The sequence below is a fragment of the Charadrius vociferus genome, unplaced genomic scaffold, assembly GCF_000708025.1.
Source record: "Charadrius vociferus isolate BGI_N301 unplaced genomic scaffold, ASM70802v2 scaffold46, whole genome shotgun sequence".
NCBI lineage: Eukaryota > Metazoa > Chordata > Aves > Charadriiformes > Charadriidae > Charadrius > Charadrius vociferus.
The window spans coordinates 1824444-1847270 of record NW_009648710.1 but is presented as its reverse complement, the minus strand read 5'-3'; the positions used below and the strand labels follow the sequence as shown (position 1 = coordinate 1847270).

Genomic DNA, 22827 nt, shown 5'->3' with positions numbered 1-22827 from the left:
TCGTCCACAGCGTCTCACAGCCGCTGCCTTGTCACGAACAACTTACATGACCCCTGTGCAGATACACTAAAACATATTTAGGCATTTTTGTGCTCTACCAGTGTTAATTTCCTTGAATTGGTGTTATTAAGTTTGGAGATTGTAATTTTTTTTTTAAACTGACAAATTAAAAATTATATTGAGAAGAATTCTTAGAATGCTGTGGGATTAGAGGAGAAAAATAACAGCTGTGTGTCCTGTGCATATTTTATGTTGTATCTAACCGAGAAAGAAGTCCTAGATTCTGACAGTAATTAAGAGGGAAGTAGTGGGGAAGGAAAATGTTTTTGTTTATACATTTTCAAGAGAAGTTTGGGTATGCTTTTTTTTAAAAAAAAAAAAAAAAACCAAAAACCACCAAACACCCCCCCCCCCCCCCCCCATCAACCCAAACCAGTAGAAATTGTCATCTTAATACAGAATGGTCAAATTTAAGGGGAAACCTGCTCTATGATAAAATAATGTCTGGTTAGCCTGAAGTTGAAACTTTTGCAAGTTATATCTTTGATTTATCTTTAGATCTGTTTTCCTCTCTTTGTAATTGTGTTTGAAACTGTTTAATCAGTGGAAGATGGCGACAAATAAAGATCAAAGCCTGGCAATTTACAGCAGTGGGATCTGTTTCCAGCTTCACTGTTGGAACAGAAGGGGCAGGTGCTACAGCTCCTTTTGGTTCTATTTCCTCATCTATAAAATGGGGATGATGGTGCTTGTTTCTGTGACCAGCTCAGGGATTTATAGAGGAGAAGGTTTACTGACTGCCTTTATGTCCCAGTCGTGGTACTGGTGTTCTGTGCAGCTGTAAGCTGTGCAACTGTCTGAAAGAATGCTTTGCAACTGAAAATGACATTATAGTTAACAAGCCTTTGGGCATGGGACTGCTTCTGTTGGCTGTGTGGCTTTTAAACAGAAGCCTGTGAGCTTCGCTTTGGCTGTTGAATACTGTAATCTCTCTGCAGCAGCAGTATCTCTGTATTGCATCATTCTGGTGGAGAGTCAGAAAGCTACAGCACTTGAGAAGAAGTGTCCCTTACGATAATTTTACAGGAAAGCCAGTAATGTTAAGGTAAAATTTCCTGCAAGAGATTTCCCTAACTCAAGGCAATCATAAATATGGTATGAAAGTTCATTTTACTAAATAGCCTGTCCTTATAAATAGTCCTTGTACCAGTAATGGAAATGGTGATCACGTTTTTATTACTCTGTCAGTTATGGTTTGATTGTAAGGTGGTTTATCTTGTTTCCGAGAATCGTGTTGAGAGAAGTAGGAAAACATGGAATTACATTGATTTACATTTTCCTGTTGTTGTGTAGGAGACAGGTTGCGAGGGTGAGCCCTTAGTTTTATGCCCTGTTGTTATGAATTACAAAAAAGTCTCAACTGGGTTTTCTGCAGACAGCTTGGGAGCTATGAGACTACTTTAGAAATAGTGATGTTGTCTTGTGCTATTCACTTTTACTGTATGCCAGATAATGTTTCCACACTGAAATTTGGGAATGTGGTGTATCTGAGTATTTATATGGATGTGCACAGTGGTTATAATGGGAGATAGCTATCATTGTCACCTTATTTTTCTGCAATGATATGTGAAAATCCTTGATTAATACTGTTAATACCTTAACAGTACTTATCAGGATCTTTATGTTATGTGAAATGGTCAGCTGTGTAGAACCAAGAAAAGTGACAGTAATGTCTTCTTGTGAAGGTTTAAAACTTCTGAGCTATGAAAAGTGCAATAAAATCAGATACAACACAGAATGGAGCAAGTTTAATACAAGCATAAGTAAATACTCAATAAGAGAGACAGAATAAGGCAGGTAGTGACTATTTCTGGTTTTTAAAATACTGAAGTTCTGTGTTTGCTTTTCCTTTAACTTCATCTATTTTCTCTCCCCAGGATTGGAATTTGACATGGCACACAGAAAATCCAGACTTCACCCAGTGCTTTCAGAACACAGTCCTGGTCTGGATTCCTTGCATTTACCTGTGGGTCTGCTTCCCAGTGTACTTCCTATACCTTCGTTGTCATGACAGGGGATACATACAAATGTCAAACCTCAACAAAGCCAAAACGGTATGTGACTTTTTAAAATTGGAATGTGTTAAGCTTATCTGGAGGTTTGAATATATTTTCAGCTATGTTTTAGCACACTGTTTTTGTTGAGCATCAATCTTGGCCTGTGTGCACGCTACAGCTGTAACTTAATTCGTTCTACTTGTGTTTGATTTCCAAGCCTTGTGTGTTTCTGTTGCCCTTTTATCAGTAGGCTTTCTGAAATTTACTCTGACATGTCAAAAAAGCATGCAAATCCTTTGTTAGACCAGTTGGAGAAGACTATTTTAAGGCAACTCAACCTCAAGGCCTTTATTTCAATAATAAAAATAACTTTTCATCCCATCAACTTCCTAAGTTATGCAGCATAGATTTCTAGAGCTGCTGCAGGTGTTCTATTCCACTTCTATTGTGAAATAGGTACTCAATGTTTTCTTAATTTTTTTTGTTCCTGTAGAATAAGTGAAAAGTTTTAAGAAGGACTATAATAGCATGGTGGATCGGAGAGTTTTTGTCTCTGCAGTCTGTTATTCAGGAGTGAGATTCACCAGCTTTCTGCTTCATAATACACTGAATTATATGGTACTAAAAATTAGTAAACCCTTTTCTTCTGATGGGGATCCAATAGGTAAAGCCAAATTACTCTTCTTTTGTGCATGTTGTAGAAATGCCCAGAAGAGGTGATCTGATTTTGACTCCTTGTACTAACACATAATATCTAGTGTTCATGTATATATTGTGCTGCCTAATCTGTGTGAACTGATGTATAAAATACGCTTTTGTATTGCAGGCTTTGGGCTTAATACTGTGGATAGTCTGCTGGGCAGACCTTTTCTACTCTTTCTGGGAAAGAAATCAAAATATTTTTCGAGCTCCATTTTTTCTTGTTAGGCCTACAGTATTGGGTATAACAATGGTAAGTTCTTCTGTTATGGCCTTTGTTCATGCAAAGCCTTAAGCAGTAATATGCATCTTAGTGTTATTCACAGTGTTGTCATTGTTTAAGCTACAATCTTTACATACAGATTTAATCTGCTGTTGAACTATGAAATATTGACTCTGAAATGTCTGCTTCCTTTTAATTAAAAAATTAGAAAAAAAACCCAAAACCAAACCCAACCCAGCTGTTGCCTGTGCATTGCACGCCAGTGCTAGTTGTCTTGCTGTATTTTGGTAGGCTAGAGCTACCATTCATAAATAGCTTGACTCAAGCATCAGGTGGAGGAATCAAGTTGAGAGAACTGATTAAATGTAGATAATACAAGTCACACTGAACTTGGTAAAAGCCTGTTGAAGGCATTGCATTATTAAGTATCTTATTACAAACTCTCTTGCATGTAATATTCTTTAGTGCATGTTTTCTTTGTTACATTCGATGGCATGGTGGAAAGTCTTAAATGCCGTGGGGCACATATGTAGGTGTCCCCAGCTAACTCTTCCTACTTAGATTCGCAAGTATCGTCTACTTTCACACCAGTATCTCTGCAGCCTGCATTTCAAGGAAAATGCCTTGCTATTCATTTATTTTCAGTTGCCTTACATTTATCACAGACTTGGAATGGTAGTGATTAAACATGATACTCAAGGGGGGACAGGTCGGGACAGGACACAACAACCCCAACAGCAGTAACAACAACAAAAAAACAAAGCAAAAAACCCAACAGCCCTGACAGATGCAAAAGCTGCTAGTGTGTGGTCACTTAATAATGTAATTGTCAAGCTTTTGTCAGGCTGACTGAAAATGTGTGTTGCAGCAGCCAAGTGAGATTATTAAGTTATGCCAGCTTCCTAAAAGACTCTGAAAACACACAAAATACAAAAATAGAGTAATATTTGGTCAGTGCTGTTTGGCCTTGTGGCTTGTATGTACAGAAATAATTTTATTTTAAAAAGAATTAGTCAGGAAATACTGGAAAGGATATAGTGTCATTATGTTGATTCGTGATGTAGAACCAGAAAAGTAAGGAAATAGACTGGCAGCTTTTCACAGTGCTTTTGTGTATGTAGTCATTTACTTCTATGTAGTACATATTCCTTTTTTGTTTTTTGCCACTTCCTATCTTTGCTGCTCCAGAGAATTTCCTATTTAAATATATTTTTCAATTACACTTAAAATCTCTGGGTTTTACAATGTATGGGAGATTCTGGATTTGAAATGTTAAATAAGCACATTTTAACACAGTACCTTGTATATGTGTATAAAGTGTTGTAGAACTTAAAGCTTGTGAATATATTTTTATTTGTCCACAGTTGCTTGCTACATTTTTAATACAATATGAAAGAATAAAAGGAGTCCAGTCTTCAGGTGTAATGATGATTTTCTGGCTCATCTCATTGTTATGTGCCACTGTGGTTTTTCGATCCAAAATAATACATGCCTTAAATATGGTAAGTCATTGCTAGCCTCATTCAGTTGAAAATAATCTGAAATGCTGCAGTAATAGAGTAGTTGGTTGCTAATTATGCTAGTCAAGCGAGTTAATGATCCATTCAGTGTGCCTTCGTTCCTGGGGTTATAAAAGCAAAACAAGCGAGACTTAATGGCCCTTGTTTTGAAATGCTAGTGAAATTTGTAGTGATCTTAACTGTAACAACAGTTGCCAAGAAAATTCTGCTAGCTGGGGATGTGTGTGCTTGAGTACAATAGAAGTGTATAATCTTTGATATGAAACCGTTCTGGGAGTTTATGTCGTCTTCCTGTTGATTATACAGTGGATTTCCTGAAACACTTTGTTTGACGGTCTCATCTGATGAGACAAAATGAAAGTGTGCAAGTGAGCAAGTGAAATGTCTTTATGTCAGTCTGCTTTATAGTAAGGCCAATTCAAATATCAGATTAATTGTGGAGCTGCCTGAAAATGGCATATCACTTTTATTTCTTGAAACATTTAAGCCAAGTTGTGAATTTTGAGAACTTTCAGCCAATTTTTGACTTAAGCTGTTGGGAATGGGATTTTACTGGTAGGGGGGTGTGTGTGTCCATCTGTCCCTGTGCTTTGATTTCTGTGGATTATGCTCTATGTATCAGTCCCAGTCTAAAAAATGGAAGTACCTCTGAAATTTGAGCGCAATGCAACAAACTGTAACCTAAACTCTGCTCCTCTGATTCTTATTTTCTGTGTGCATTCTAATTAACAAATTTTCTTTGAAAACTCCTTACTATCCAGTGCACAAATGCCTTTCTCTTGTAAAGAATACTTTGTCTTCAGATTGGGGCATGCTGTGTTGGTACAAACCATGTCTTAAAGAGAACTTCTCTACAGAAGAAGTTCATGCTTGTGTGTTTATGGCAGTGATTGATTAAATGTTATCTTTCATTTCCTTCACCCTCTCTTCGCCTTCCCCTTACCAAAATATACTTTGACTTTAATTTGCATGGGACTGGATAGTGTAACATTTATGTAGTTTGCAGAATTACTCTAAGGAACTGTTTTATGTTTAATAGTAACATGTTGTTTTAAAGAAATTCCTCAGGCCTTCTAATTGGAATATTACCTTCCTTTGTAGGGTGCTGAAGTGGATGCATTTCGTTATGTTACCTTCTTCATCTACTTCATCCTGTTACTTGTACAGCTCATCCTGTGTTGTTTTCCAGAACGACCACCTTTGTTTTCTGAAACAGTGAATGATCCTGTAAGTGTTCAGTCTATACTGAGTGCTAAGTATCATACGTGCAATATTCTGTACAATGAGTTATAAGGCCGTAGTCTCCCAGATGCCAAATAATTCAAATCTTGTTGACTTGTTTGCAAAAGAGTGTTCTAGTTGCAGAAGATGAAGCCCATAACATGCAAAACAGGGTATTTAAGAGAAAGAGCAAAAATACTGTTTCAGTCATTCCTGAATAGCATTCCAGAAGGTTAAGTCATATGTATTTATATTCAATTGTGCTTCTGGCAATTGGTGGGAAATACTGATTTGAAATGCTCTCTTTATCATGTCGTACCATTCGGTAGGCAGTGACTCAAGGATGTGTATTCGCTTCCTGTCAGGAAGAATCTACACCTGGAAAACTTGTGAATCTGGATAGACGCATTTGATTTCCACATTTACCGCTCTTGTGTGAAGCAAAAATTTAACCGGCTCAGTTGCAAGAGCAGTTAATGTTAGAGGATAGTCTGGATGTAGAAGTTTAATTTTATCTAGACATGATCTTTTTTGCATGTGTTCTTAATTATATGGCATGGATCTAAAGAGACCCAAGGGATGCTGGATGATTAACCTGCTTGCTTAGCCCCAAGCTAGACCTTCTGAGTCACAGTGGAGTGACACTTGTCACTGCCTGGCGTTCAGGAGTGCAAAGTTTATAAACCTCAGTTCTGTATTTTTTTAATAAGGTGTAATTCTGGTTTGATGGATGTTAAGTGGCACTGACTGATGAAGGAAGGTGTGAAATGTGTGAGAGGGGAAATAAATGTTGCCTTTGTAGCTGTGGAAGAGGTCTGTAACCAGTTGCACTTAATGAATTCCAGTTACCTTCTCTGTTGATATCCAGTGTGCCAGTGGTGCTCTGCATTACCACTGGCACACTGGATATATATATCAGTGTATATATATATATACTGGACTCAGTATACTGCTGAGTCTTTGGATCCTCTTCATCTTTGAGTTCTTTTAATCTCATTCAGGGATGAAATGTATTTGAAAGGATACTGTGGATTTATGGAAACCTTCTTTTCTGCTTTGATCGTGGTAACAATAATTACAAGGTGCTTTGAGACCACTGTAGTTTGTTTGTGTATTCTGAGTATTTCTAGGATTGTCTCTAGGAAATAGGGCAGACTTCAAATTTTAACCTTCTTTTAAGTGGTGTGTTTGTTGAATGTTATGATGGGGAAAAGAACAAAGCAAGTCATATTAGTCAGTCTTAAATTCTGATTATTATTCCCTTATGCCAAGCATTTCCAAACCAGAAATGTTTGTGAGTGTTCAGTAAAATCTTATTATATGTTTACTTAAGCCAACAAACTACAGTGAAATTTCTAAGATGTAGATGCTGATGTATATAGAAGTCAAACAATGCATTTTGTCTCTTGTTTTCACTTTGTTCACATTACCTAAGTGCAGACTTGTTACAACTTGTCTTCATTCTGTCTGGCATGAATGTCAGTGGGGTTAATAATTCTTTGTGTGATTGCTGTTAAAATAATAGTATTTTGATAAGATTAAATAGTTATCTAATATGTTTTAATGCTTTAAACTTTTGCTTTATGGAAATGAAGTCCAGTTTTTGGTTATACAGGATCTAGTGGACTCTTGAATTTAGAGTTTCCACCTGCAAGTAGATTAAAAAAAGTATAAAGGAAAAAAGGTATTTTATGTAAAGTTTGGAATATTTTGAAATTTTGTTGGTGTATTTTGTGAAGTAGAAATCTGTCAGGAATGTTGATGTGGCCGAAGGCTGAAAGTACTACTTTCCTGCCACCTCCCCACCCCCCCCCCCCCCTTTTTTTTTTTTTATGACTTTGAATTTAAAAAACTTTTATTTATTCATTAAGGGATGGTGTTGGATTTGCTTGCAATCATTTTGTTGCAAGTGTTTAAATACTTTGGAAAAGTGGAACTCATCTCCTTTCAAAAAAAAAGTGACTGTCTCATACAGACTCCTGTTGTTCCTACAAAGTTGCAAACAAAGTTGCCATGTGAAGAGGAAATGCAGGAGTCTGTTTTGTGTAGCTTGATTACAACACACTTCAGTATAGCTTAGTGCAGAAACCAGGTTACACAAACATGAATTGAAAAATGCAAATCTTGGAAACATTTGGCTCTGGCTGTTTTAATTGTAGTACTGTAATGATGTTTGGTGACTTTTGTGGATGGAAATAGCTGAGTTGCTCCAATTATAGTTGGTGATAAAAACCTAGTGGTTTGTGTGCCAAAGGAGTGGCTGGTTTTAGCATTGTTTAGAAGCTGTTCAGAGCCGTGAAAGAGGGAAGGGAGAAAAGTGCACTGGAATTCTGCAAGTAAATCACCTTTAATGCCTTTTGAAATTCTTCCTGCCTTCCTTTCTGCTGTTTTAATCCAACTGGATGAGGAGAGGTTGTTAACTTGAAGAGTAGTTAAAACAGACAGCCATTGCACTGGATGTAGAATATGAGCTAGCAGCATACCTTTATGGATACATAATATTCCTGTGCTTATTGATGAATGAGAAGCAGGGGTTTTAGGGGCTGTTTTGGGATGCTTTTATAGAGTTTACATTTTTTTTTTTTAATTTGTGCATCTGCTTTGATGGAGTCACAGCACTTAACTGCTGTTAACAGTAGAACTGAATTCTTCATTTATGACTAACTACTCAGTTAACATATTTATGCTCTCGTATAGTAGCATACCTTGCATTGATATAGATGGGCACTGATCGTGACATCTTGAGAGATTGTCTGGCTGTAGTATCTTATAAAATTTTGTCAACTATTTGTTGCGTTGTCGATACGGAGCACTGCTATTCCTGTGTCCCAGTGGTCTGGTCTGCTGTCAGCCCTGAAGCTATGCTTGTATTTTCTGAACAAATTCTCAACAGCATAAATGACAAGTTTAGTAATGTGAAAAAAAATACTATAAACAAAATCAATTTCCAAAGCATCTTTCTGCTTGGTTTGTTTCTTTTGGCCTGGTATCAGCCACTTTGTTTATGGATTGATTTGTTTTCTTCTCCTTTAGAATCCATGCCCGGAGTTCAGTGCTTCTTTCCTCTCCAGAATCACGTTCTGGTGGATCACTGGGTAAGATCAAGATAATGCATAAAGCACCAGTTAAAGTTACATTAAAGTTAGGATCCTGCTTTCAGTGTTAAATTAGCAATACTCATGCAACAATTATTTCAGTTGTTTGGATTGGTTGTTTTGTAGATAGATTAAACTGATTTTTATTTTTCCAAATTTGATTAGTCTTTTTTACTTCCTTTGTAGTATCTTTGTAATTTCAATTTTTTGCCAAAATCTATTTAGTATGTTTGCTGAAAGAGTATGATTAAAAAAAAATCTTTAGGAAATATAAGAAGGTAGAAATAATCTGCTGTGTTTAGAGACTAAGGCATTCAAAACTGTTAACTCTTTTTGTCCAATAGGTTCTTTATTTTCATTAACTTAGCTTTGGTTATGCTGTATATTTGATCACGACACATGTTCTTGTGAGTTGAAACACAGAAACATGTAAAATAATATTGGTGTATAGTTGTGGTTGGTACTTGGCCAGAGTTCCAACAGAAAGCTAGATGAAAGGAATTGCTTTGTAAAATTAAAGGGTAATAAAGATTTTGAAACTTGGTAGGCATGGAATATTAATTGCCTGGCTGATTTTCAAGTGAGATCACTTTATCCTTTCTTTTATTTTCCCTGAAATTTGAATTCAGTGGCATATTCTAGATCCTTAGATGTTTTGGTGTCTAGTTCTGACAGTAAAGACAGGAGGATGTATGTTTTAGCATCTGGACCTGTGTAGCTATAGGTACTAGCTCTAGTGTGCATTTCTGTGAAGACCTGGCTCTGTTTTGGGGCTGGATGTAAGGACCACTGTTTTATGATATATATATATACACACACATGTATCTCTAGTGTTCTTAAATATATAGTGCTGATTCTTTCTAATACAGGTTGATGGTTCAGGGTTATCGGAGACCTTTGGAAGCCAAGGATTTATGGTCATTAAATAAAGAGGACAAATCGGAGAAGATAGTGCCAGGTTTGGCTAGCAACTGGGCAAAAGAGTGGGCAAAGACCAAGAGGTAAGTTCAGTTATCCTGGCTGGCAGTTCTTCCAAGATGTAGAAGTTCAAAAGCTCAAGTTACGCAGCCTCTACTTAAAAGTGCTTGTCATCTTTTATCAAGTCTGCTTTTGTAAGGCTCAAGTGGCAGCTCTGTATTTGTCCTTAAGTGCATACAGAATAGGAACCAAGTAGGGCGTTGTGTGTCGGCTTCATGAAGAGCTGCATCAAGTTTCTCTTAGTCTTTCATGATCCAAAGCTGATTATTGTTACTTTTGATGTGTAGTTTTTCCCTGAGGAGGGAAGCTTTTCACACAGTCAAACTTCAGTCATGTAATTTAGGAACTTGGGCTCCCTCTATAGTTAGTGAAGCCTCAGGAGGGCAGTTCAGGGTGTAAAAGTGTCAAGCTTATTTCTTTCCTTTGGCTATATAGGGAGCCTGGGCATCTAAACCAGATGACTAAAATTAGAAAGACTGCATGCCTGCAGTTTCCATCCTACTTTCATCATCCTTTACTGCAGCGAATAGAAGTACTTCTTCATTGAATGCAAATTGCTTGCTTGCTTACACAGTGTAAATACAGTTTGTTCTCTGAAGTTTGGAAGTATGTAGTTTGGCATAAGCCAGGTATGTGAAATGAATGTGTTCAGTCCATTCAGGGTGACGTGGCATAAATCTGACTGCAATCTTCTAACTCCAGTGATACAGTGAGGCCTTTATTTTGATGAAAGTTCAGCATACTGGATTCTAGAATAATAATGTACTTTGCTGTTTAAGTTTGACACAGGTTACAGCCCTATTCGTCATTCCCCAGGGCAGACTTGGAGGAGAGACGCAACAGGAATGTTACCTGTCCCTACAAAGGTGGCCGTTTTTGAATGGCCAGTTCATTTAGCTATGGTTGTATGATTAAAAAGATGTTTGATTGACAGTAAACCCCAGTTAAACTATTAAGAAGGGCAATAAAGAGCTCATAAACATCTAATTTGTATGCTATGCATTTTTCCAGTTGGCTTTATGTGTGAATAAAGGCTACATTATATACCTACTCTTATTTCAGGCAACCATTAAACATGTTATACACGCCTAAAAAGCAGAGTGACTCGAATGGTGATGTGACAGAAGAGGCTGAAGCTTTGATTATAAAACCATCTCAGAAGAGCTCTGAAGCATCTTTATTCAAGGTGTTATATAAAACCTTTGGACCGTATTTTCTCATGAGCTTCCTGTTTAAAGCTGCACATGATCTCTTGATGTTTGCAGGCCCAGAAATTCTGAAGTAAGACCTGTATACTTTATTACTGTATTAAAAGTACGTGGACAGAATTTAAAACACGCTGGTATTTCACTCACCAAGCTTCTTTGCCTGCATCTGCTTCAATAGGGAGGAGTTGTCATGCAACTTGGAGACCGTTTACACAGATGATTTTTGTTCATTTGGTTTCAAATTACAACATCACGCATTAAATGTTTGACTTTTTATGCTCCTTTCCAACACTAGGAAGGCCAGGCAGGAATCAACAATAACAGGGGTAATGATTGTGGGACTGCAAGTCGCAGTATGTGAAGCAACAGAGCTAAGGGGGTAGGATGAGTTGTATTGCTATAAGGTGAGAAGAAGTAAAACAACAGTAAGCAGTTGTATTTTAGCTGGAGGGAATAGAGACTTTTTAGCGTAGCTCCAAGAGAATGCTGTACGCGTAAGATATGTGATACTTCATGTTTTAAAGTGGTACATTGTTAGGAGGAGGGAGTGATGTGTGCAAGTATAAAACGATCTCTAGTTTCTAAGAAGTTTGCTTACATGTTCTATCTAAGTTTGGGACTTTGGCTGCTTGCATGACCTACATAATGTTTGGAATAATCTAAGGTTGTAACCCTGACATTTCATTTTGATTTGCATCTATCAAGAGAACTAATTCTTCTCTCCACAGATTGCTAATCAACTTCGTAAATAACAAAGCTGCCCCAAACTGGCAAGGCTACTTTTATACAGGACTGCTGTTTGTTTGTGCCTGTCTTCAGACTTTGATTCTTCACCAGTATTTTCATATTTGCTTTGTAACTGGGATGAGGCTCAAAACAGCAATTGTTGGTGTAATTTATCGAAAGGTAGGTGGTTTTTTTTATATATATGACAGTAACTCTCGGTGACTGTGTGAATGCATTACTTAAGTCTGAATAATTAAAGTAGTTAGGAGGCTCTGGTAGGCTGATTCCTAACTCTTAATAGAAGCAAGAGAGTATCTAGTTTATAAATAAAACCTTTAAGATAAAGCAATTTTCTAAATCATTACTTAAAGTTCAGGCACCTTCTTCTTCCCACTGCCAAACAAGAAACATTGTCTCATTTAGACTAGGGGTGTGAAACTGCTTCTGTTTGTGCAGAAATGAAAATGCATATACATTTACAGTTTCATTTGGGACTTAGCAGCAGTGCCACCGCATCTTGGAATAAGCTGGAACACTTTAGAAAGCTGTGGACTGATTGCTCTGTGTGATAAAAATATATGACAGGGAGTGAAGATTCTGCTTCTTGCACTGAAACACAAAACAAGCGAAAAATACCCCTCTGCCCCCACCCCAGGAATAAAACAACCAACCAACCCTAACCCCAAAGACTGCTTGTTGCCTTTAATTCTCTATTAATTTAAACCCAGCTGCTCGCTTCAAACTATACTATTTCCATTTTGTAAGATGTGCAGGGTAAACAGAACATGAAGCAGGGAAAGGATTGCTTGTGATTTTAAAGATCGAGCTCTATAAAGCAATTGAATTCTATGGAGAAAATGCAAATGATTCAGTCTTCCTTCATGTTGCCTTAATTTTTTTTTTAATGTTTGATCTGCACCTAGGCACTCGTTATCACAAATTCTGCTAGAAAGACTTCTACTGTGGGTGAGATTGTGAATCTAATGTCTGTGGATGCTCAGAGATTCATGGACTTGGCCACCTATATAAACATGATTTGGTCTGCACCTCTCCAGGTGATATTAGCACTGTACTTACTGTGGCAGGTGAGTATTGCGTGTTGGTTCCTGTTTTGACTTTGGCAACATGCTGCTTCCTATGGTCATGACTACAGACAGCTTTTGTTCAGACCACTGGAGGGTTTACAGCACTGTGTAGAAAATGCTGTTTGTTTAGAAGCCATTTAGAGCTGCTTTTGTCACTGCTGTTAAGAAGGAAGGCAGGAGGTTCTTAATTTGCACATCTGAGTGCATGTGGGGAGGATGCAGATGGGAGCTACTATCTTTTGGGGGACTGCAGCACCTATAGTATCTCACTTGTCACTTAATTTAAAGAAAAGTGGTCTTGGTTCTGCACTCTGAGGGTCACCATATGAGATGTTTGCTGTTTCTAGTCCTGACAGTCACTAAGCTGACTCTTCCCAATTCTTACTGTCAGGAAGGTAACGAAATTCCCAAAGTCTGTCACTCCCTGCATGGATCTCTACTTCAGAAGAACAGACAAACCAGCAAAAACTGGAAAACATTTAAAGATCTCATTGCGTATATAGATAGGTGTATATATAGAGAGATTGATATGTATCTATATATGCACCTCTCTATATGGGGGCTGTATGTTTGTTTCAAAAATCAAAGCACATAAACATCAACCTAAGCCCCTACTTGATCTTCCTCCTCTTCACCCAAGCTGTTCTTGGAAGAGATAGAAGAGGTAGAAAAGCTAGTTCGGCATGCTTTTCTGTAGCGTGTGCAGTGGTTTGACCCAAGATTTTTAAAAATGAGTTTGAATAAATGTTTACAATTAAATGCTTTTCAGAATTTAGGTCCTTCAGTGCTGGCAGGCGTGGCTGTCATGATCCTTCTGGTTCCGATAAATGCTGTCATGGCAATGAAGACAAAAACCTATCAGGTTAGAACCTTTATGTATGTGATAAAGTGCTTTTAACAAATGTGTTCTGTTCTTTGACTTGTTCCTGAGGTTTGTGCTTTTCTTTGTGGGTTTTTTTTTCCCCTCCTCCCTATACTTATCCATTAAAAAAAAAGGGAAGGGAAAGAATGGTCAGAGGTGTTCTGTATGCAGAATAAACAAACTCATGTATTTTTCAGCCTTACAGCATATCTGTACATAATGTCTAAAAATTTTGTAGTGATTACGACCAAGGTAGCAGGGTAGCCAGCCTCAGGAAATACCCAATGATTGGATTGGAATTAGTTTAGTTTTTAACTTACTGCCTAAGAACTAAAGTGCAAACGTAAACTACTCTGCCTAACGAACCTTAAGTGAAATATTCACACTTCCTCTCATGTTTTCTATTGCAAAAACTACTTCTAATAGCCCCACTACATGCTTTCTGGTACAGACTTCACTACTAACAATTTCTGAATGTCAGAGGAGATTGATTTCTTTAAATGAAACCTTTTACGTCTAGATGTTCATCAAAATGTACCACAGCATTTGGTTCTTACATGGGAGAAGTAGGGATATCTAGCCTGTCACATCCATGCTGCCACTGGTAACAGCTGTCAGGGATAGCTGTACCAGTGCAGTCTACTGACTCTGCCTAGTGTTGAGTCAGAACGTTGTTTCAGCTTTGCGCTGCTCTCCTTAAAATACTTTACGAAGATGGAAACTTCTGAGGAGTGGACTTTCTTCTTATGACTGAATGGAAAGCTTTTTACCTCAGTGCACCACTAGAAGGCCATTGATAGTGCTGAAAATAAGGCAAAACCAAGTTTAGTCTAAAGTTAGATGCACACTGCACATCACTGAATCTTCATTATAGTGACTTATTTTTTAACTGCATATTATACCTAGGAGGAACCTGAGTCCCAGGGCTCCCTGATGCAGGGTTAATCCTACTTAAACCAGTGCCACAATTGTTTTGATCTTGGTTTGGATTTTTAGTTGCATGAAGCATTTTTTTAATTGGTTTAAAACATCTTGTTAATTCTGCATGTTTGTTTGTTCAGATAGCATCTCAGATTTCCTGCTTGGGAAGCTAGTAAGCTCTTGATGATAATGAGGTAAATTTTGCCATTGCAAAATACAAAGCTCAGAACTTTGTGGGTCTGCCAAGTTTTGTGCTCTGCTAATTACTTTTTTGCAATGTTGTTTTTAGGTGGCTCAAATGAAGAGCAAAGACAACAGAATTAAGCTGATGAATGAAATTCTCAATGGGATTAAAGTTCTGAAACTTTATGCTTGGGAATTAGCCTTCAGAGAGAAGGTATTAGAGATCAGACAGAAAGAACTCAAAGTTCTAAAAAAATCTGCTTACCTTGCTGCAATGGCAACCTTCACTTGGGTTTGTGCTCCTTTTTTGGTAAGTGAAACAATCTAGAAGTCTGCTCTCCTTTTTGGGGTCATGCTTTCCAAGGCAGTGCTTAAGAACTTCTTTTGGTTTTGTTTTTTAATGAGTGGAAGAGTCAGAATGCCCTCGACAGGGGTGGGAAATGGAACACTTATGTCCCCACTTCTCTATGAAGAGGCACTACTGTTTTCTTTGAAACTGAGTAACATCCAAGTTGGATGTATTCTAGAAGGTAGTGGCTGAAGTATTTAAAAAAACCCCAAACCTCCTTGGCATCCCCCTCTATGTTTGGTGGTGTACTTGTGGAACCTGAGATTAAAAGTATTGTCAGATTTAGAAGCGGTTGCTAATGTGCACAGTACCCTCCAGGTGGTAGCTGTGGCTGACAGAGTAAAACTTCCCTTATTTCAGCATCTTTCTGATAGCAGTAGGTCCTTAGATAAGAGTCCTCGATCAAAGGGGAGATTGTGCACCAGGTGTACTGCCGGTCTGGGTTCTTCCAGCATCTGTTTGAGAACGACAATGTGGAGAGGCAAAGCCATTATGTACCCTAGGATTGCTTTAAATTCTTATTTAAAAAAAAAATCAAAAATATTCTTAATATGTGAAACATCCCCACTGTGTTTGTGGTTAGCTTACGTTTCAACTAATAAAAGCAAGAGAAGGGTAAGACCACATCAAAATTGCTTCAGACCCTATTAGAACAAGGAGCCATTGCTCTTCTCTGCAGAAGCAAATAAAAGCCATGACTACATTAGGATAAAATATGCGCTGTTCCAGTTAAAGGTGTTTAAGTGTACTTTCCAGTCTCAGATTCCTTCCCTGCAAACATTTTCAGTGTTTATATTATCTTTTGGGCATGATGAAAGGCAGAAGCAGCAGTGCCCTGGGTAGGAAACATCAGCTGCATTCTTAAGTGAATGCTTTTCTAAAAGAAGTCTGAGATGCTTTTAATATAAATACATTATTAAATGAAGTTTCTAAATAAAACTCTGCAGGTGGACTCCTTAATGCTCTTCTGTGGAGTCTGAGAAGACAAATTTGCCTAAGGAGTAGCTCTGTTCCAGCACACATGTGGCAATGGTCCTACACCACAGAGGGTTTGCCACTGGGGCAGAATTGGTACACACCGAAGCACAAGACTGCTAACATCCTGTTTCTTGGAGTTTTGTTCTTTTGTATATGTTCTTCAGAACTTCTGATTAAAGAATTATTGCAAGTGCCTATTTGAAAGCACTTTTGACATGCAAAACTCTCTATTTCCTCTACTCCTCCTGTTTCCATGGCCAGGGCTCTTTAAAACATTGTTTAATAATGGTGTCAGGAACTATTAATTTTGCAGTACCTCCCCTACTGCTGTGTGTGCTGATAAGGGTGTATTTCAGACTAATTGCTGGTAACACGAGAGTGCAGACATGCTGCTTGTGAGGTTATTCTTTGGACCCTGTCTTGTTTTTGATCTCTGTGGGAGGGCTTTCTCTCTGGGATATGGTTGTCCAAACTAAGGATTGTACAAACAAGCTACTGTACCAGGCACAGCTGAGTCAGCCGCTTTACGAAGAACAATACATGTCTTCACAGCAGTCAGATTTAACAGAAATACTAATGTCTTCAATGGATGCTGTGTTTAGATGAGACTGTGTCCTTAGGCATTGGAGCTAATTGTTTCACGTCCTTTGAGAGGGGGAATGCCAAAGGTTAGCCTTCCTTGATTTCTTGTTTTAAGTGGCAGGAAGGAGTTGCTGGATCTTGTGATATACTGTGAGGTTTAAGTGTTGTTACCATGGAAGAAAACACTGTAAAGGGGATAGATCTGAAAGTGAACATTTGGTTTTACTTAGTTTACTTTAATTTTGCTATAATTTAACACATTTAAAAAAAAAAAAAGTACGTAAGTGTGGATTTTTTGAGTTATTTTTATGCCTTATGATTGATGATAATGATTCAATGTAATTTTCTTGTTCAGCATGGATCTTAAGCTTTTCTGTTGTGAACTGTTTAGGTACTATAAGGCTTCATCTTTGTAATGCAGTAACATTTCAAGTTTCTTGGAAAACAATCTGCCCATGATAAAGTGGGCTGTACTTGGAAATCTAGGGTTGTGGTAGACGCCAACTAAATATTAAATGGGTTAGCATTGAGATGTTTCTAACTTATGTCTGTATGTATATATGTTATTGATCCAGTGTCTGGTACCATGGGGAGTGCCTTAAAACTGAAATAGAGCAGGGAGAAAAGACTAGTGATCATTCCTCTACTTCACTTCTTCTGCAGTGTGACCATAAATACCCTGGGACATTTGTGGTTTCACCCTTGCTGTGTGAAGAAAGTGAGCACTGGACACCTTCCCAAGAGGAGCCATCAACTCTTGTACAACAATAAATTTAATGCTTTTTGCAAAACAAACATTTGCTTTGTCAGGAACAAAGAAGTTATGAGAACATTGTTCTTTCTTTGATTTGTAGACCTCTGATTCCAGTTGTCAGACTGTGTGACTCCTGAGTTAGTGACTTTAAAAAATGTTACCCTAACTGTAACCATTACACTTTGTTTCAGGTTGCCTTGTCCACGTTTGCTGTGTATGTCACAATAGACAAGAACAACATCTTGGATGCTCAGAAGGCATTTGTTTCCCTAGCATTATTCAACATCCTCAGGTTTCCATTGAACATGCTTCCTATGGTTATCAGCAGCATAGTAGAAGTAAGACTTCAGTCATTAACAGGTGTTTCTGCGCAGAAGTAGCCACTGAGTGGAAAGATTTACATTCCTGTGCTTAGAGAATGTCCACTGGTGAAAGTCAGCTGCCTCAGAAAGGGAGCTTTGAATATCCTGTGTGTTAAGTGCTGTGCAAGCAAAATTATCAATCCTAGTTAAGGGTGGATGGGTGTTCCCAAAAGCAACCATATTTCTTGTGGTTTGGGAAGTGTGAGTTTGATGACTATCCAAGAAAATATGCAATGTATTTAAGGGGGGATTAGGAGTGCATAATAAAGATGTAATGTATATGTGATGCAAAACACCAAGCTCTTAAATATAATGAGCAGAGTATAAGATAGTTTTGCATCCCTTTCCCATGCAGGCCAGTGTTTCCTTGAAGCGCCTTAGGGTGTTCCTGTCTCACGAAGAGTTAGATCCAGCCAGCATAATCAGGGGTCCCATCACAGAGGGTGAGTTTTGTTTTCCTGTTGAAAATCAGTGTGTGCAGGTTTGGTGTGGCTTTGTGGTATTTCTTTTGCTTTCTCTAACAAATTTACTGCATTTTGATGGATTTCACTGATAAATTTTAGCCAGAAAGCAGAGAAGAGAGAAAATTATATAAGGTTTCTACCACCTTCTCAGATAATTTCTTTCCTCTCCCCAGCTCCTGTGTCCAAACTACAGAATGGTTGCATCCAGATGCAGATAGTCTCTTTAAAAATCACTTGTTAGGCTGTTTTAAGTGTAGCCATTTGAAATTTATAGGCAGTTAACAGAATGATAATTAGTGCTGTGCCAAACCCCAGCATTTTGGAGAAGAACAGTCATGTAACACTTCAGCACCCTTGAAGGAGAAAGGATAACTCCCAATTCTGGCAAATGCCTCTACTTTCTGTTTTGTGTGAAGGGCGTTACTCCCAGCATCACTCCCACTGTATCCAGTGTTGCTGGTCTGGTTATATAGAGCCATTTAGGAAATAGATAAGCATGAAGGCAGATTTACTGAAAAACTAATGCCCTTTTTCTTGCAAAACAAAACTTGACTTTAACGACATCAGTCATTTCTAAATTATTTTTCTTACTTCCTTTTTATTAAGATAGTGAAATCACCATCACTCTCTCTTGTGCGGTTAGCTAAGCTCTATATAATTTTAGTCACTTGGCTTTCCGGTACACAGTCATCTGCTGTATTTTTTATTTTTTCCCCTCCATCTTCCTTTTGGGAATATCTCTTCCCCTTTCTTATCTGATAGCCATGAATACATTGCTCACAAATCTTTAGTTTGGGTTTTTTCTGTCCATAATGAGTTGTACTTGCATACTAATGTAAATATTTACCTAGGCAAAGTATTTATTGCATATTTGGGTGAATTAGGAGTGATATATTTTGAGTTGCCACTGTAAAAATCTACAGATGCCAGTACCATGCAACATTATTTGGTAGTTTGATTTATTTTCCCTTTTCATTCTTGTAGTAACTTGGCTTCACACATGGAATTGGCAGTTTAGCTGATGCTTCCATTGAAGCACAAGTCAGACTGAGACTGCTAGTTTCTTGAACTGACTTTGCAGTGCTGCAGTGGAGTTGTTGGATAAACAGCAGCTGAATAAGTCAGGATCTTACTATAGTTGACATTCATGTACCTCTTGGTTACTGAATCAGTGTAACCTCTGAACCTCTGCTGTCTTGATAAATTCAGTAAAAGCAGAACACAAGCTTTTGGTAAGCAGTTGGTTGTTTTTCTGCTGGAGAAGTAGCTTTATACCTCTGCCTGTCTGTGCTTAGATTGACTTCTGTGGCATGATCCTGAGCATAAATTTAGCTGCTTGCATTGGCACTTTTATAAATATGAATTTTCTATTTGTCAGCTGAAGGAAGCATTGTTGTAAAGAATGCAACGTTTAGCTGGTCTAAACATGATCCTCCTTCACTGAACAGGTAAGAATTAATACACTTTGTTCCACTCCACAATCTTGCTGCATTATAAATGACCTATATTTGAATTACAAAAACTACATGCAGAAGAGTTTGTTGCCTTAAACAAACAGGAGAACAAATAACACTTGTTCTATATAATACTTTTTTTTTTTTTTTAACCAAGGGCTACATGAACTAGAGGAATTTACAAAGTATATTTTATGTATGGAAAGCATAAAGGGGAGTAGCAAGAGGTATAATGGAAGGAGAAAAAGCCTCAAAGATTTCAGGCTCTTGCTATGTGTTGCAGATGGGGTGAGCTCCATCTAGAGGATGCAGCCAGCTTGGTCCCTTATAATTATCCCCGGTCCCTCATGTTTGCACTACGTCCTCAGAGTCGTCCTTTTAAAATCTTATTCTCACTGACCTGTAGACATCCTTGATTCTCGTGCTGGAGAAAACCAGTGAAGAACGCTGCACGTAGTATCACTAATAAAGTAACTGGGGTGATGCAGCTACAAGCAGTGTCTTCCCTGTGCCCTGTCCCCTTCCTTAATTTCAGCTGGTCTTTCTTGGGTCTTAAATTGCATATTCTTTGGAACAAGGATGCTGTTTGGGAAGCATCCATTGGTATTTACACTTGTGTTCATAGAACATTTGAGAGAAATATTGGACAGGTTGTGTCAATGCTTCCCCCCCCTTTTTTTTTTTTTTCTTCCCCTTTCGACTAATTACATATTAAGATGCTGTGTCTTAAGTATAAGAAGAGCCGGGTCCTTTATGAATGAAAGGTTTGCATTTGCAAACAGTTAAAGTTTCTGTGCTGTCAGCATTTGCGGTAGGTGTTCCCATTGCATCCGGCTTTATATGGGCTGTTCAATAGACTGTTTAACTACTGGGATGTGCCAGCAAGCAAGGCTGAATTATGTGCGTTTTATTTCAGCATTAATTTCACTGTTCCTGAAGGCTCCTTGGTAGCAGTTGTTGGTCAAGTTGGCTGTGGAAAGTCTTCATTGCTGTCTGCATTACTGGGGGAGATGGACAAAAAGGAAGGCTACGTGGTTGTCAAGGTGTGATGTCTCTGAAGAATTGTTCAGCTATTTGTGGGTATTGCCAAAGGGATTCTAGATTTCCAAGTGGAGTGAAGAGGGGAAGAGGCAGCCTTTAAAATTAATGGGTTTTTAGCCTGATTTCCTGGCAAGCCATGTGTGTGCACTCTGTGTAATTGCCTGTTAAGCCTTGACCCAACAACTTCTAAATCTGTTGGTTTCAGATTTAGCCAAAGAGACAGAATGATTATGATTGACGTCTCAAAGATAAGTATTCTGGTTAGTCTTGTTGGCAGCCAGGCATGAGGCAGGGAGACCTTATTATACATACTCCCGCCTGAGTTTCATACCTCCTCAGACATCAGAGAATTACTAGGAGGGTACACCCAGATACCCAAACATGGGAAAAGCTGCTGTTGTAGTTTGTACTTTCTTAAACATCAGAGTTGCACAGAGATCAGAGGAAAAATGACCTGTAAATAAGTAAAAAGTTCTTATTTTGGATTTTGCTGCTGCTGTAACGTATGGAAAGAGAATTATTTTAAGACCAAAACAAATACCTTGCATTTAAAAGGAGGCACGTTTGGTCACCTCCAAAATTGTCCTGGAAAAATAAAGTAGGTGATATCTGAATCACTGATTCTTTGTGCAGAAAGAGAAGGCAGAACTAATCCTCAAAGCAAAATACTTTGGAGTCGCTCAGTCTCTTCCTTTGAAGTCACTTTTAAATAAAAACTACTTTCCCTTCTTTCTGCAGTAATCTCTTGGCAGGGATGCATTTGTGAAACACTTGCATTACAGATTAAATTGTTTTATGGAGAACATAATTTATAACTATATGAAAGAACTAATGACTTTCGACGTTCAGTAATTGTGCAAACATATTCTCTAAACAAGTGTTTCCTCCAAGTTTATGTTAGAGAATCATATTTTGTTTGAAGTCCTTTATTTTCCACCAACACTTTGTTACATTTACTTGTAGAGAGGATTATAAAAATAACATTTTGGAGGAGGTGGTAGCCCAAGAACTACTTCGTGCAATTTTGAAATGACCACAGGCAATTTGTGAGGTGATTAGCACTGCCTGCCTCACAAAGCCCTGCTGTGCTTTGACTTTGTATGCAGACTTTTAGTCTAAAGTAATGAATAAAGAACTTTATTTTTCTTGCAGGGCTCAGTAGCCTACGTTCCTCAGCAAGCCTGGGTCCAAAATGCAACTCTGGAAGATAACATTATCTTTGGAAGGGAGATGAATGAGAGCCGGTATAAGTGTGTGATTGAGGCTTGTGCGCTGCTCCCTGATATAGAGATTCTTCCTACGGGAGACAAAACAGAAATAGGAGAAAAGGTATTTAAATACCCACTCTACTTTAACAGTGCTATTGCTTGTACTCCTGGCCATATGACTTCTAGTCTACTTAATCTTAAAGTTGTATTGAATTTAAATCATTCAGAGTAGAAATCCTCTAGAATAAGAGGCAAATTTGAACAGTATGTTTTCCTTGTCCTTAAGCCTCAAAGGGGAGGAAACCTATCCTCAATTACAAATGCAAAAGCATCTTCCCATGGTTATAGAGCAGAAAAATGTATGGAAATGGGAAGAGAAGAATCTTCTGAACGCTTCAGTTTCGTTTAAAATAAGCAAACAGCCCCTACCCACCCAAAAAAACCAACCCAAACCTCAAAAGCAAACCACAAAAACAACCACCACCCCAAAACTGGCACTTGGTTGCAAAAGTATGTGTAGTGTGGGATTTAGAAACTTGCATAGATGTTGTAGTGCTCTGCTATGAGAGCAAATCCCGGTGTCCCCTAACCAAGTGGCAAGCAGGTTATGGGTATGCAACCTGCTTGGCATTCTGCTAAGCTGATGTTCTCCAGAAAACAGGGATATGTAGGGGTATGTGCTTTGCCTGCTGACCAGTTATAGACGGGGTATAGCTGCCACCTGGCAGCCCCACATTCAGTAAAGGGTACAGCTTTATCTTCCTTATTGGTCAGCAGGTCAACCAAATTGCAGAATGTGAACAGAGTTTGTTTATTAAATCAGAGACAGTGCTGCAGAAATATAGCTGAGAAGAAAA

At 38.2% G+C, this 22827-nt stretch overlaps 1 protein-coding gene across 1 annotated transcript in view; it reads left to right on the top strand.

Moving 5' to 3' along the window:
* The window catches only part of LOC104287877 (multidrug resistance-associated protein 1-like), a 55503-nt gene that overhangs the window by 11301 nt on the left and 21375 nt on the right, over nucleotides 1–22827 (top strand). Inside the window, 18 exon segments of the mRNA XM_009886611.1 lie at nucleotides 999–1074; nucleotides 1077–1105; nucleotides 1938–2114; nucleotides 2884–3009; nucleotides 4344–4481; nucleotides 5601–5726; nucleotides 8754–8815; nucleotides 9685–9816; nucleotides 10856–11074; nucleotides 11730–11907; nucleotides 12651–12812; nucleotides 13582–13674; nucleotides 14885–15088; nucleotides 17633–17779; nucleotides 18159–18246; nucleotides 19646–19715; nucleotides 20638–20764; nucleotides 21915–22091. Coding sequence (XP_009884913.1) covers nucleotides 999–1074; nucleotides 1077–1105; nucleotides 1938–2114; nucleotides 2884–3009; nucleotides 4344–4481; nucleotides 5601–5726; nucleotides 8754–8815; nucleotides 9685–9816; nucleotides 10856–11074; nucleotides 11730–11907; nucleotides 12651–12812; nucleotides 13582–13674; nucleotides 14885–15088; nucleotides 17633–17779; nucleotides 18159–18246; nucleotides 19646–19715; nucleotides 20638–20764; nucleotides 21915–22091 — 2331 coding nt within the window.